The sequence below is a fragment of the Aplysia californica genome, unplaced genomic scaffold (genome assembly GCF_000002075.1).
Source record: "Aplysia californica isolate F4 #8 unplaced genomic scaffold, AplCal3.0 scaffold01414, whole genome shotgun sequence".
In the NCBI taxonomy this organism is placed as follows: domain Eukaryota; kingdom Metazoa; phylum Mollusca; class Gastropoda; order Aplysiida; family Aplysiidae; genus Aplysia; species Aplysia californica.
In genome coordinates, this window is record NW_004798684.1 from 30,082 (window position 1) to 45,912 (window position 15,831).

At 39.1% G+C, this 15,831-nt stretch overlaps 1 protein-coding gene across 1 annotated transcript in view; it reads left to right on the forward strand.

Moving 5' to 3' along the window:
• Nucleotides 1–12,491, forward strand: part of LOC101853993 (O-acyltransferase like protein) — a gene marked incomplete in the record, with an annotated part of 42,515 nt that extends 30,024 nt beyond the window's left edge. Inside the window, 5 exon segments of the mRNA XM_005112796.2 lie at nt 3,130–3,240; nt 4,276–4,408; nt 6,241–6,430; nt 7,553–7,695; nt 12,316–12,491. Coding sequence (XP_005112853.2) covers nt 3,130–3,240; nt 4,276–4,408; nt 6,241–6,430; nt 7,553–7,695; nt 12,316–12,429 — 691 coding nt within the window.
• Between the last annotated feature and the right edge of the window lie 3,340 nt (nt 12,492–15,831).

Here is a 15,831-nt window from a genome sequence, read left to right on the forward strand (position 1 = left end):
TCCTCCTCCTCCTCCTCCTCCTTCTTCTTCTTCTTCTCCTCCTCCTCCTCCACCTACTCCACTTTCTTCACACCCTTTCTCTTTCTCCCCCCCCCATCCTCCCCAATCTCAACAGCCATAAAGACGAAAAGCTTTCACGAACATCTCCAGTTTTCTGTCTCAGAAAGGCACAACTGCAACACCGACGTGCCTTACAATGACCCGAGATGTCGTGCACTTGGTCAACCAGTTCAAAAAGAGACTATTGCACTTTACTTAGCTTTAGTTTTAGTAAGAGTTTTACGGCTATTTTAACTCAGTAAGGTCACATAAGTCTCTAAAGATTAGACATAGGTGTTGCAAGAAAGTAACAAACACGAAAAAAGAGGAGAGATAATAAGGACTGCAGACGTTCGATAAGAAAGAAAGAGCAAACTGGAACAGAGCACCCGCCAACCGCTCAGACACTAACTCACACCACAAAACAAGTAACGGACATAAATAGAACGGCCTGTAACAAAAATATTTTAAAAAATAACCTGACAGAAAAAATAGCTTTGTTTGGTGAAGTAAAGAGACACACATCGACATAATAAAAAGTGAAAATGATGAAATGATATAGGTTCAACGCCCCTATGAACATTGTTAGGTTATTTAAGAGGCGGTACCTCCGAGTTTAACGTCCATCTCAGAAAGGACGGAGCCAAGTGGGAAATTCATGTAAAGTGCATTTTCCGAAGACACGAGGTCGGACCAAGTGGAGGCTCGAACCCCCCGAATCCGCAATCACAATGATTAGTAAGACAAAAACATCAAAGGGAAAACAAAGAAGCAGACCCTAACAGTGGCACCATCAAACCTTCTGCAGAAAATGACCTAGACAATTATTCGCTACTTCAGAACTGCACAAAGTTCTATCGGACTTTTTTGGTCGTTTAAGTTGCTGAGACAATGAGGTCAGAAAAATCAAGTGGAAAATAAAGACATAGGACCTACAAGTGGCGCTCTCCAAATATCCGCAAAAAATGATTTAGACAATTACAAATTACTATGGCTGAGACAAATATTCTTTTTTCTGTTACAGTGTATGGTGCATAGCTGGTACCTGGCGAATGACATGCAGTTCTACTTGCTCAGCCCTCTCCTGTTTGTTCCATTCTACTAGTGAGTCTGTTCGTTCCATTATACTAGGGGCATGCCAAAAGTTTGTTACCTGACCATGAAGGAGTAAAGGAAGAAAGCTGAAATTCAGTATTAACCTTAATCTTTCTCTATGTAGTCGCCTCCCACAGTTATACATTTTTGCCATCCGTGTATGACCTTGAAAAGACCTTGAGAATAGAAGACCCTCTCTTTGTCAGAAAACCAGCCCTCTACTGCTTATTTGACCTCACCAACCTTTTCAAAACGACTTTCTGTTAAACCATTTTTCAGTTTGGGGAATAAAAAAAGGTAGGACGGGGCTAAATCTGGGGAATAGGGTGAATGTGGCATAATTGCAGCTTTTCTTGAAATGTGTGCTGGCGCGTTGTCGCGAAGCAGAAAAATGCCTTTTCAGATCTCTCGTCTGCGTTTTCCTTTTATAGCCTCTCGTAATTTTTTTTTAGCTGGTTAGAATAATGGTCTCTGGTGATTGTATGTCCATTTTCAAGATAGTCTGTCATAACTACTCCTTTTTAGTCCAAAAAAGCGGATAGCATCATTTTTCCACTTGACGGCTGCACCTTTACCTTCATTGCTGTTGGGGACGAGGGCGCTTTCCACTGCACTGATGCAGATTTTGACTCAGGATCGTAGTGGTGGAACCATGTCTTATCCAAGGTTACACGTCTTTCAGAATATTTCGTTTCATCCTTTACATACAGATCAGGCAATTCTTGAGAACAAACCGCGAAGCACTTTTTGAGGAAGAGTCAACATCGTGGGACCCGTCTCGCCGAAACGTTGGTCATGTTCAAACGTTCATTTAAGATTCATTCAGCTGATCCAATGCTAAGCCTAGTTTCTTTGCTCACTTGTTCGACTGTCACCCGACTATCAGACAACAGTAGTTGTTTTTATTAATTTTCAACACATTATCTTCTGTTGTTGATGTGACTAAACGACCATCACTGTGGTCATCTTCAATGTCCATGAATCCGCATTTGAATTTTTTACACCAAAATTTTATAACAGCATAGGAAGAGCAATCCGTTCCATATACGGCATGCATCTAAGTAAAAATTTCCTGTAGTTGCTTGCGTTGCAAGAACAAAAACTTCGTTACTACCCTGTGCTCAATTTTCTCCCATTTTATGTTGAAACTGGAGAACAACTCAACCCCATTCACTTACAGTGCGCTGGTGTTAAAACCAGAGATTGGAAATTCACCAAAATTGACATGCATTCTTGGAAGATGATTTTTGGCTTTCACGCGAAATTTCAGCTTTTTATCTTTATTCCTTCATGGTGAGGTTTGAAACTTTTGGTATGCCCCTCGCACTGGTGAGTCTGTTCATTTTTACTAGTCAGTCTGTTTGTTCTATTCTACTAGTGAGTTTGTTTGTTCTATTCTACTAGCGAATTTGTTTGTTCTATTCTACTAATGAATTTGTTTGTTCTATTCTACTAGTGAATTTGTTTGTTCTATTCTATTAGTGAGCCTGTTTGTTCTATTCTATTAGTGAATTTGTTTGTTCTATTCTACTAGTGAATTTGTTTGTTCTATTCTACTAGTGAGTTTGTTTGTTCTAGTTGTTCTCTTCTACTAGTGAGTTTGTTTGTTCCATTATACTAGTGAGTCTGTTCTAGTGAGTACCTCAGAATAATGTTTCAATCTTTCACATCACCCCCGCCCACGCCCACCCCCACCCATGTGGGCTTATGATGTTGTGTTTTGTTTGAATTGTTCGGGGGGAGGGGGCGGTTTTTTGTGTGTGTTTTTTTCCAACAGATAGAGTACTGTTCCTGGAGCTAGAATAACAGTGTATTAGATAAAAAATATGCAGTGATCTTTTATAACTTGATATATTTTAGGGTTAGAACTGTTCAACTCACTGCCTCTCTCTTCCCCTTTTTTAAAAATCAACCCTACCCCCCTTTTAACTAAACCAGAACTATTTCATCGATTCTTCTCTCCTCTTCTTCCCCCTCCCCTCCCCCCACCTGTAGCAATATGTACGCAGGCCTGGCAGTGTGTGGGACGGTTCTGTTGTCCAGCTGGATAGTTACTGGTGTCCTCAGCTGGAACAGAGGTTGGGTGGCTTCAGACTTTGCCATGGTGTGAGTGGTTTTGTTGTTGTTTTAAACACTAGTTTGGTTTTTAAAAAAATCTAAAACCATTTTTTTTGGTTGCCTTTTTTGGTTTGCTTTATTGTTGTTGTTTTGATACTTGTGGGTTGTTATTTTTTTTCCTCGCTTTTCTTTTGTTTTGTTTTTTAAGTTATTTTGTAAGCATTTTACGTCACTCTTCCACGCTGTTGTTGTTGTTGCTGTTGTTGTTGTTGCTGTTGTTGTTGTTGCTGTTGTTGTTGTTGTTGTTGTTGTTGTTGCTGCTGTTGTTGTTACTGTTGTTTGAGTTGTCGTTTTGGGAATTAAAGTGGTATTTGTTTGATAAACGTTTTTTGTCACTTACAGTCCAAGTAAATCACAGTTGCCTTTTTTTTTCTTTTTTTTTTTGGCTTAAAAAATTATTTAGTATGCGTTTTCCTTCACTTATAACAAAAGAAGATCGCATATGTGCGGAAGGTAAAATGCGTTTCGAGAGGGTAGAGCACAATATGTACACAGATACAAAATGTGGGGGGGGGGGGTAATAAACATAATTATTATAATATGTTTGTTCAGTTTAGTTTTAGTAAGGTTTTATGGCGCTTACAACTGCATAATAAGGTCATATGAGCGCCAAGGGGTGGGTGTGAACAGACAAGTCCAAACGGGGAATCAGGCTTACTCTGCTCAGCTCTCTAGCCCCAACAGCACAAAGTCTGCTTCGACTATCAAGACACCACGGCAGTTTACAAGAGAGTGACAAACCTACAAAAGAAGTAGTGGAAAACTGAACGTAAACCCTATGTTGTTCAGGCACAGTATGATCATGGCATTAATAAATCAGCCCATTTACATTTCTGCTGTGCATAAGAACATGTTAATATCCCCCCTTTGGGAATGGCCTAAAGACAACTTCAGTCAGTTTAGCACTGCCCTGGTTTGGGGGTTGGGGTATAACAATCATGTTTAATAACAAAGAAGGAGCAGGCCGCTCTAGATCACCCACCAACCTTCAGGGTGTATATTGTACCCACCTGCTTTCCTCAGTTTCACCCACCCACAACTGGACAGAGGTATTGGCTACTACATGGCTCCCTACACCAGAGTAGGACCCTTCGTCATCGGAATTTTGGCCGGCTACCTCATGGCGCGACACGGCGGCCGGATCGCCATGAAGTGGGTATGGCCTGCCCCTTCTTTACTCTGACAGCTTCATGTTTTACGCTTCGTTCAGTTTAGTTTTGTTTTGGGTAGAAGTTACAGCACTTGCAACACAAATTATAGGTCACTAATAGCCTGGTGTTTTACGCTTAAATTAGTTTAGTTTAGTTTAAGTAAGAGTTTTAGGCACTTGAAACATCTTCGGCACCTATATGACCTAATTGTGTCGCAAGTCCTGTAAATCTCTTACGAAAACAACAATTTGCAACATCTTTCGTCCTTATCTCTCCTCCATCTTTTGTGTTTGTTACCCTCTTGTAACACCTCTAATCTTCGGCACCAATATGACCTAATTGCATTGCAAGTAATGTAAATTGTTTACAAAAACAAAAGCACTTGCAACACAAATAAGTCACATAAGTGCCCAAGATTAGAGGTGCTACTAGGGAGTAGCATACAAAGAAAAGGAGGAGAGATCAGGACGACAGATGTTTGATACAAAAGAAGAGGTTTTACGCTCCCATCGACGTAACACCCCCCCAAACCCCCCCCCCAAAAAAAAACCCAACAACAACATATATATATATATAATAATGTATATTTAACAAAAACCTTCCCCCTCCTCCGATTGCCCTCATTTGTCTAAAATTGAGTTGAGAAATAGAGTGATCTACGCAATAAACCAGAAATACTTCACAGCACACAATTTCATATTTATTTACAATACAAGTCAATGGGATGGGCTAGTTCGGATGAGGTGCGGCGTGGTGCGACAAACTTACAAAAGAAATGAGGCATTCTTTGCGGGACAAGCCTTGATAATAATACATTCCTTGTCTTTATGCGACATGAGTGTACCGTGCACATAATATGTGTGGCAGCGTGCTGGAATCAGACTCTCGTCAAAATAATCAAAGTGAAGAAACTTGCATTTTTTCGCCGGTTTGTGACTTTTTATCAAATTTTTCTTTTTTTGGCTCAACACCTTTCATGTCCATTAAAGAACGCATATTTGTGTGGATTTTTCTGAAAAACGAGGACTAACGGCAGACAAAAAAAAGTAAATTTTCAGTTACCACGGACTCTTAATCTAAGGAAATAACTAATCTTTGGCGACCATTTTCTCACTAATTTTACCTCTGAAAACAGGTGATCCCACCTCCTTCATTTGCTAATATCTCGACTTCTGTTCAAGATAAATGAATATTTTTTTCATCAAAATAAAGACAGTAATAAACAAGCTTTAAGATGATATCAATATCTCTAAATGCCCAAAAATTGACGAGAGTCTGATTCCACCACGTTGCCTCACATATTATTGGCAGTACGTAAGAGAAATAGCAATCGAGATGGGTGCCTGGGTTGTTGCTATTCCAACGGGCTTTTGGTTACTGATGTCCTTTCTTTTTTTACATTAAACTTTTCTTTCCTCTATATAGAAGATCCAGATCTACAAACAGAGATGCTATTTTTTGGTTGTTTTTTTCTCACTGATGTGTATTGTTTTCTTTCCAAATACACAACAAATTACTGATACATGTACTGATATGTTCTATTTTCAATTTTTCTGTTCGTAAAACATGAAAATCATAAAAATTATTGTTGAAAAAGTGCAAAACATGTCGCGAATGGTGTTACGGTTACTTGCATAATTTTTGCATAATTTTTATTTTTTTTGCATAATTTGGCCATCTGAATTTGCATAATTCTACGGAGAGTTTCCACAGGAAAGCAGTAAGATTATCTTAACTCCAAGTCGAGATGACATTACCGTTGTCGTATATGTTGCACAGTTGTTGTAATATACTTTGAAGTCCTTTATGTATTTTGTTGCCCATTCTACATCGGCAGTACGTGGTGGTCGTTGGCTGGGCCGTTGCCGTGGCAACTTGCCTTGCGGTTGTTTACGGTATCCATGGCGACATAACTGCTAAGGACCCCAGCTCCACAGAAGTTGCCGCTCTCTACAACACTTTGTCCAGGTCGGCATGGTCTGTCGCCATCAGCTGGGTCGTCATTGCCTGTGCTTCGGGATACGGAGGTGAGAAGTCCGTTGTTGCTGTCCCCACGGTTTTAAACCCCCCAAAAAATCTGAAATTATGCAAACTGAGCCCAAAAATGTGAAATTATGCGATTCTGTTAATTTTTTTTACAAAGAATGAGAAGGGAAAATAATCAGATATTATGCAAAAAAATGATCAAATGTTGCTAAATTATGCGGGGTGCATAAAACCCCGGGGACAGCTGTAGGCTAAATGATTATTCACCGGCATCGACACAGTTTAGATATACTTCTGTTATTATAATAATATTGTGTTGTAGAGCCTTTTTTGTATTTTTTAAGTCAAAGTTTTATGGCACTTGAAACACAATTAGATCGTATAAGTGCCGAAGATTAGAGGTGTTACAAGAGAGGAACAAACGCACAAAAGGAGGAGATATAATAATATAGACGACGACATATGTTTGATAGGAAAGAAGAAGCAAACCACAGCCTGACACCAGAGCACCCGCCAACCACCCACGTAGTAGAGAGAGTCTGTCTTTCGGTTGCAGGAAGAATCAGCCACCTACGACACGGCTTACGAGAGACCTGCATGGGTGGTTGTCGGGAGCTCTAGTGTTGTTTCCTTTTTCTTTCCCATCAAACATCTACCTGTCCTTATCTCTCCTCATTCTATCCTAAAGTTGTTTCTCTAACCAGCATCTCCAAGCCTCGGCACTTTTACAATTTGTGATTCAATTGCCGTGAAACTACACTGACTAAATCTGCTACTAAAAAGCCACCAGTTAACGTTATAAAACTGTCGAAGACCATTTGCCACAGACTTAAAGAGTCTTTGTAATCATTATGATATTATGCATAATGTAGTTGTAGTAGTTTTACTCCCCCCCCCCCCAATTAGCAGAGTTTGGATAATAACGTATTTGTTCTTAACAATTAAATTTTAATACGGAGAACATAATTCCGAAAATAAATTTTAATAGTATATTGGACTGTTAAAATTTTAAAAAAATAAAACAGTCCTTATTTTCCTTTTCCGTTTACTCCCCTTTTGTGTTTTAGCTATTTCCCTGGCCCCTGTAAAATTGTTACAACTGGTTACAACCTTTTCTGACTTAAACGACTTTTTAAATAGTAGAGAAATGACTTATCCCCCAGGTCCTGTGAACTGGCTACTGTCGTTGAAACCGTTGATCGTGCTGAGTCGTCTGTCCTATCTCGGCTACCTGATCCACCCGTACATCATGTACATCTACTTTGGCAACCAGGGAACTCCTTTCATGTTTACAGACTCCAACATGGTAGTTTTATTCTTTTTTTTTTTGTCTTTGTTTAGTTTCGTTCCTCGGGGGGGGGGGGGATTGTCTGTTTCTTAAGCAAACAAAAACAAAAAGCTGCAATATCCCGAGCTTCTCCCATCCCCGATCTGTGTAGGTTCTCTAAGTAAGTTGCTCTGGGTTTACCCCAGCCTCGTTTACCTTCAATTTGTGCCTGTGAGAGCTAGATATTCGAGGCCTTTATTTCCATATATATATATATATATATATATATATATATATATATATATATATATATATATATATATATATATATATATATATATCAAGTATCATGGGTGAAAGTGACAAGAGACGGTTTAGCCTGAAAAGTTCATGGTAAGTTCACGCGGCCTGAAGGATGGGTTACGCTTCTCAATTTTCCAGGGGCATGTTACATAACAATGACAACACATGCTCTATTGAAATATAATACACACAAACACACACACAAACAAGTACGTATCCCACATTTGATAATATGTATCCAGTTGACAAAATTTCCAGTGAGGAACTGGAGTCTTGTGTGACTTACGTATGTCAGTCTGTTCTGACTTGTTAGATATTTACTTATTTATATTTTCCCCTCATCATTTTATATGTAATATATGAACTATATTATACAAATGAATCCTGCTTTGAGCCTGTGAAAGGGCCTAGAACCAGAAAATCGACTGTCAAGAACCAGTCTTGGTATCATGATTCATATCATAAAATGAAAGACAAAAATTATTGCTCAAACTCAAAGTAGAGTAAAAACTTAAACAGCTCAAGTATACCTAATCAGTCCAAGAGTTGTAACAACTGAGAGAGGTCAAGATGCAGTAACACTGAAAATCAGCCAGTTTTGAACAGAAAACTAAAAAAAATATGGTTACATTATAATTTACTATCCCCTATCCACATCCAATGAAACTCAAACACTTTAGTTCATCAATAACAAGGCTTACAAGATATGACGGATCCCGATTCCACACACGGCCAGCACCAAAGCGCGCTTTGTAGAGAGCTCGAATAAAATATTTTAAAAATAAAATGTGCTTCCAAGTTTGTTGTCCTCTGGTGTTGCTTTCTGCACCCTCCCCACCCAGGGTATCTTTAAAAAAACAATCAATAATATAATTCTCTCCCCCCCCCCCTTCCGAGTCCTATGCTTCCAAACGCTAGACTTCGAATGAACTTTGGCGACCCTAACTACCGTAGATGCTCACAGTCACAGGATTCCGTATCATGCGACGAGAACGCGCGCAGGTTCAATGACCGGTCACAATGAGGAGCCCAACAAGCTGACAATCGGACGACGCTTTTCTTTCTTTTTTCACAAGTGACGGCACAGATACAAAATTTGATTTATTTTCATGGCGACACAGCGTTTATAGTGGCCGACCTGTATACTGTATGTCACAAATGTTGCGTTACTAGTCTATCACCGGCAAAGTTCTGGGTGGTAACGAAAGCGAAAGTAATCTTGATATTCCCGATCCAGCGACGGTGTCACACGCTTCTGCAATCTGCATGCCGCCATAGCTGCCTGTTCGGGTAACACGTACTGTCGGACCGGGAAAAGCAGAACCAATATCACAATCGCGACCGGCAAAAATTAACTAACTGACCATATCGGAATTTGTTTTCAAATATTCCAGAACTTTTAAGATTTTCCCGAGTCTTCCCGACTTTTTCCCCGGGTAAATTACAGATTTCCTCAAATTCCCGGGTCTCGGCGATTTTTATCAAATTCCTGTCACGTCGCCGGCTATAGAAGACTTTCCGGGCCACTGTAGCCGGAGGATGGCCTACGGATGAGTTCAAGTAGCCGGAAATTCCGGCAGGAGCCGGAAAAATTTCACCCCTGTCAAGTATCCCATAAACTTCATTTGTCTTTTCCTGATTGTTTTAACCCATTCATAACTTATATGACACACGCCGTTGGTCACTTTTTCTTACACGCCAAACGAGCCAAAATGTACGGCGCTCGCCTTGCCTTGCGAAGCGCGAGGACCATGATGACGTATGTCGTACGTCATAGGTTGTTTTCTGCATGGTGATCCTATAGTATTAAAAGCATTTCGTAAAACTAATTGCAGATTCTCATTCGGGAACATTTTTTTTTTTTTTCCGTACAGAGAAATCTTTTCATTTTAGAAAAAGTTCGTACAATGGAGTCCATTTTTAACGTCCTGAATTAATGAGAAGTCTGTTATAAAGACACTATTCTAAAACCCCGGGGTTTTTTTCTTTCTTCTTTATATAATTTATAAATAAGATACCTCTATAGCCTAGCATCTCGCGACCCGCGAATCGCGGCCGCGATTTTTGACATTTTTTGGTCCGAGAATCGCGGCCGCGATTTTTGCACTTTTCAACATAAAAAGCTATTTCATAAACAATATTAGACATATATTTTGATAATTTTAAGGTGTCCATGTATGGTTATTTTCATGGGAAGAATGTAGGAAAATTTTCCTCTGGGATAATAAAGCACTATCTTATCTTATCTCATCTTATCTTATCTTATCTTAGGTACATTACATACTATAATATATTATTGTTTGTCTTTTATTTTTCCTTATTTGCTGTGTTTTAATTTGTTGGTGTGTTAACTTTTTAAAAATTGTTCTGTGTTGTTTTTTTCCCTTTTTTTTCTGGTGTATACCCATTGTATAGCAAAACATCATTTAAGGTGATGTTGTTCCTACATTTAAAAAAAAAATGAGTTAGGCCTACGTTAGAGCATGTCTCCACTCAGAGCCGAATGCTGACACTGGCAGGCCCCTTGTGTGTGGTTCCATAATTCACATGCTAATATCCTGCACTTTTTCTTGAATTTCACACGCTTAGTGTTAAAGCGGCCAATCTTCGGAAGGGTGGACACACGCCCTTATTTGTTATTTTTTGTGGTTGTTTATGCGCTGTTCTAATTTTGATTTAATTTTCATTCTGTTGTGAAACCTTTGTTTTTCACGTTTTTAAACTGTGCCGTGTGGCTACAAATGATATTCTAGATACCTAAAATAGAGCACAAGAAATTCTGGAGCTTTAGATTAAGTTACCTCCATCAACATACTACTATATACGTCGTCACAGAGAATTGAAAGCTTGAAAATTAATGGCAACTTTTATGGCAACTTTTATGGCAACTTTTGCCATTTTTGTGGCAACTTTTGGACCAAAAAAAAAATGGCAACAAACGCAGATGTTAGTATAGCGCAATTAGACAAACACGCGATTCGGTTATCGTGGAATATTGCTTATGCTGTGCACAACGCATAGCACAATTAAACATATAATGTAAAACCTCGCCAGTTGAGAAATTTGTTGGTGATCTAGCGAAACAAAGAATGGGAGAGTTCACGTGTGCGAACAATGAAGGCCGGAGCGAATGAGTGAGGAGGGTGTGGCATGCGCAGACGAGCAGAACGCATCGCATGATAGGCCAAGCCTAGTCTCGATTATCTAGGCCTACCGTACTTCTCACTTTTCTGATGCGGGGATGGAGAGGTCACAGTCACAGTACTATGATGGATGGATCGAATGTATGACGTGGGCAGGGTGTGATGTGTACCCATATGCGCAAGCAGACGGAACGCATCGCAAGGTGTGGTGGGGGACAACACAGCGGACGAGTTAACCTAGAACCCTTTCTTTCTGAACGCCAACGCAGAGCTGTCAACCTTATTCGATTTTTGATCAAGCAAGACCAAAAGGTCATGTCATTGTGGAACAAAATCACAATCAGGGGAAAATTAAAAGAAATAAACGGAACACCAAGCTCATCGATTAGGCCTGCTTTATTATTTCCCTTGAATGTATAAATGGATCCCTAACTAATAGCGTGAATAATGCTATGACGGATATTTGGCACCAGTCCTTTCACTCTCGTTATAACAGGATTCTACTGTAGTACATATATTTGCAAACCGGGTATAACTATAAGAAACTGACCACTAAATCTAGCGCTTCTCTGTGTCCCTGGACATCCAAAACTGTCCGTGAAGCACGAACTGACCCTGTGTCACGAAGGGGTTAATTGACGAGCGGCTCACGTGAGCTTCTTCAAGTACTACCAGTACCTCCTTTAATTTTTTTCCCTTCCAAGAATTTCTCAGCAGTCTAGTAACTACTAAGGAACCACTATATCAGATGCTTCTATTTTATCTACCATGTATTATGTAAATGTAATCCATGGGTATTCTCCATACCTTAATATTGCCCTCAGTTACACTGAAAACAGTTATAACAGCCACTGTTGCACGTTGTACAACCTTAAGGTCGTGGGTTGGAATCCCTTGGGAAAGACACTTTAACTTTAACACGAATTTTCCTCGCTTCACCCAGGTGGGAATGGAAACCAGCAATAGACAGTGAAAGATCATGTCAGTTTGTTAGAGTTTGAGCGCATAATCAGCTGCTTGCACTGCATTTTTCCCTGGAAGCTGAGAATGTTTCTGACTATTCTATGATCTGCTGGGGTAATAATATACATGTAGTGAAAAGCGCATTGAGCTTGCTGTTGAGCGGGGGTAAGCGCTATGCTATTTATTATTATTATTATAATTTTATTATTATTATTATTGTTATTATCATTATTATTCTATCTCTCCCCAGATATTTGGCTTTGTGGGCGTGTTGGGTGTGTCGTGTATGTGCTCCTTCCTTTTTCATCTGGCCGTGGAGTCTCCGATGGTGGAGCTGGAGAAGACTTTTCTCAAGAAGCATTGATGCTGTTGGGACATCGGTGCATACTTTGGTTGTTTTTGTTTTTAAAAATTTATCTTTGTGTTTATAGGAGATACTATTGATTGCTTCCTGGGATTTATATGTTTGTTTGTTGTTGTTGTTGGGTTGTTTTTTTTTGGGGGGGGGTTGTTTTTGGGGGAGGGGGAATGATTGGTTGTTTAGATTGTTGTTGATTTTTATGGGGGGGGGGGAGTTGGGGGGGGGGGGGGGGGGGGGGGGGGGTTAGTTTGTTTGCTAGTTAGTTTTTGGACGTCGCTAAAAACAACAAGAATATAATGGTAGTGGTGTCTCACGTGTATCTGCGCCTTCCTTTTTCATCAGCCTGTCGAAACTCAAAACACCGATGGTCAAGCTAGACAAGGTCTTTTTAGGCAAGCATTGGTTGATGATGTTGGGACATCGGTGGATCTGAACGGTTAATTGTCCGCAAGGGAGGGGGGGGGAGGTAATTGTTTCTCTTCTGTTTATTCTTTTAATTTCTCTGTGTCTGTGTTTATAACACAGGATTTATATTATTGATCGTTTTCTGGGTAAAAAAAAGGAGAGGATAAGGACAGTGGATGTTTGATAGGACAGAAGGAGCTAACAACACAAGAGCCCCGCCAACCACCTAAAAATGTAACCATTGTCTCATAATTGGTCGCTTTTAAGCCCAAGGGGGCTATCGCGAAAAATGCTGTTCTAAGAAAATCAAATGTTAAGTTTTTGTCCCTTGTTCAGTTTCTTTAAAATGCAAGAAGAGTTTTCTCTATAACTAAACAAATATACACACCAATGGAACCAAACTTCTCCTATAGGTAGGGCAATTCCCACTTTTGGTGTAGGTCCAGATTTCTGGAAATCCCCGAAATCTGGGTTAGCCTGCTTGTCCGTAAAAGCGGCCAATTAAACTCGCAGCTGCTGTTGGTACTTGGTACCGCAGTTCTATTTTGTTACCTCTCTTAGACAACTGAGGGGAAGGGTCTCAATGCAACAAAAACAAGAACGCTACCCCCCAAAAATTTTTAAAAAAAAATAATAATAAATAAATAAATAATATTAAACACACACCCACGTCTCATCCTTACATTTTAGAGGAAATAGGACGCTTAACACACAAAAGTATGAACGTAAATCTGTTTTAATATTTGCAGAATACAAAGTGCAACAAGTTATATATGAATCTCATGTAATCATGTCAACTGAATATATTATCACATTGGAATAAGTATATATATATATATATATAATATATAATCTATAGAAAAATCTAACATTTACAATTAAAAAAACTAGTAAGCATGCATAAATATACATTATTATTACATGCATTAACTTGAAGGAACTCAAATGCTTCTTATATGTTACGCCTCCCCATACATTTATTAAGATTATTAAGGAGGCGGGCTGTTTGACCCTGTCTGTTAGTGTAATGAACAAATTCGAGACTTAGAAAAGACAAAAACCGTACCTATATATATGCAAGTGGATGGAAATACTTCAAGAAAATCATCCCCACACAGAAATTGTCCGGGGGGGTTATTGTTTCTCTTCTGTTTAATTTTTTAAATTTCTCTGTGTTTATAGTATAGGATCTTTACTATTGATCGTTTCCTCGGTCAAAAATAAGAAGAAGATAAGGACGGTAGATGTTTGATAGGACAGAAAGAGCAAACCACACAAGAGCACCCGCCAACCATCTAAAATTGTTACAATTTTCTCATAAAATTAAACTTGCGACTGCGGTTCCCTTGAGTTGAATACTTGAATACTTGAAATGTAGAATTGGGGTCCCAGGAAGACGTGGTGTTCCATGCTTCTTCTTCTCTCAACTTCAAGGGTCCATTTCAGTGTGGCCTCCCCTCTCTTAAATAAAACCCTATCCACACGTCGTGTTTTTGCTATCGTATCCATACGACGTGGGGAACTCTGAGCCACCACTTTCCAAAGAGGAAATTTACTCGTTAATCCGATCCGTATGCTTTGCACACCACCAGTCTGTCAAAATGATTTTTTGAGAAATACTGAATATTTCAAAGAAATCTTCGCACTAGAAGTATTCTAAAATGTGAAGAATACAACCCCTGGGGTACAAATGACCCGAGGCGTATGGATAGGGTTAATAAGGGTCCATATCAGTGTGGGCAGGCTCATTGCCTCCATCATCAGTTTACTTAATTGGTCGCTTTTAAGCACAAGGGGGCTATCCCGAAAAATGTTTTTTGAGAAAATCGAAGGTAAAGTTTTTGCCCCTTGTTTAGTTTCTTTAAAAGACAAGGAGAGTTTTGTCTATAACCAAACAAATATACACATCAATGAAACCAAACTTCTCCAATAGGTAGGATAAAGCCCAGTTTTGGTGTAGGTCAAGAATTCTGGAAACCCCCGAAACTTTTGTTAGCCCGCTTGTCCTTAAAAGTGACCAATTAAACCCCTTGAGTGTGACGGCAAAGAGCAAGACTAACCTATTACACCACAAACGTCGGTGAACTGAATCAGCACCGGTGCTGAGCGATACACAGTCAGCAGCAGTTTGATTTTGTCTGTTCCCGTCGTTTTATGCAAGAAAAATTCTGAAATTATGCAAACTGAGCCCAAAATTGTGAAATTACGCTACTCTGTTGTTGTTTTTGTTGTTGTTGTTGTTTTAAACAAAGAATGAAAAAGGAAAATTATCAGAAATTATGCAAAAAATGATCAAATTTTGCTAAATTATGCGGGGTGCATAAAACCACAGGGACAGTTATGTTCAGAATGGAACAAAACTTTTGCTGCTGGGTTCCTTTTAAAAAAAAAAAATCTTTCTTATTAAAGCAAAAGCAAAAATACATGTCTAATCATCATATGGGGAATCAACAATATAATAACAACCAACTACAACAGCTCAAGCCTGCAGCACTTCGATTATGTTCCAACTCGAACTAGGATTTAATTTGCTATTGGGTTCCTTTTTAACAAAATATTTCTTTTTATTAAAGCAAAACAAAAATGCAACATTTTCATGTATAATCATGCGTGTAATAAACAATGTAATAACAACAACAGCAACAGCAACAACAACAACTCAAGCCAGCAGCACCATATCAATAAGTTCAGACTCGAACCAGAATAGTTATAAATGGGGTATTCTTTTTTTTACCTTTTTAAAAAAAATTTAGTATTAAAAAACCCCCAAAACAATGAAGTTATTCATAATCAACATATTATTACAAGGGAATCACACAAAGTCAGACTGACTTGTTAAAAACTCAAATCAGAATTGTTTTCCGGTGTCATTTTGTTTTCTTTCTGTCTCGTTTTTTAAGTGCCATAACACTTTAATATAGTCATATTCAACAATGTGTCAATGACCAATTTTTAGATCTAGCCTGAATTGTTTTGTTTTTGGGATTTTGGGTGGGGGGG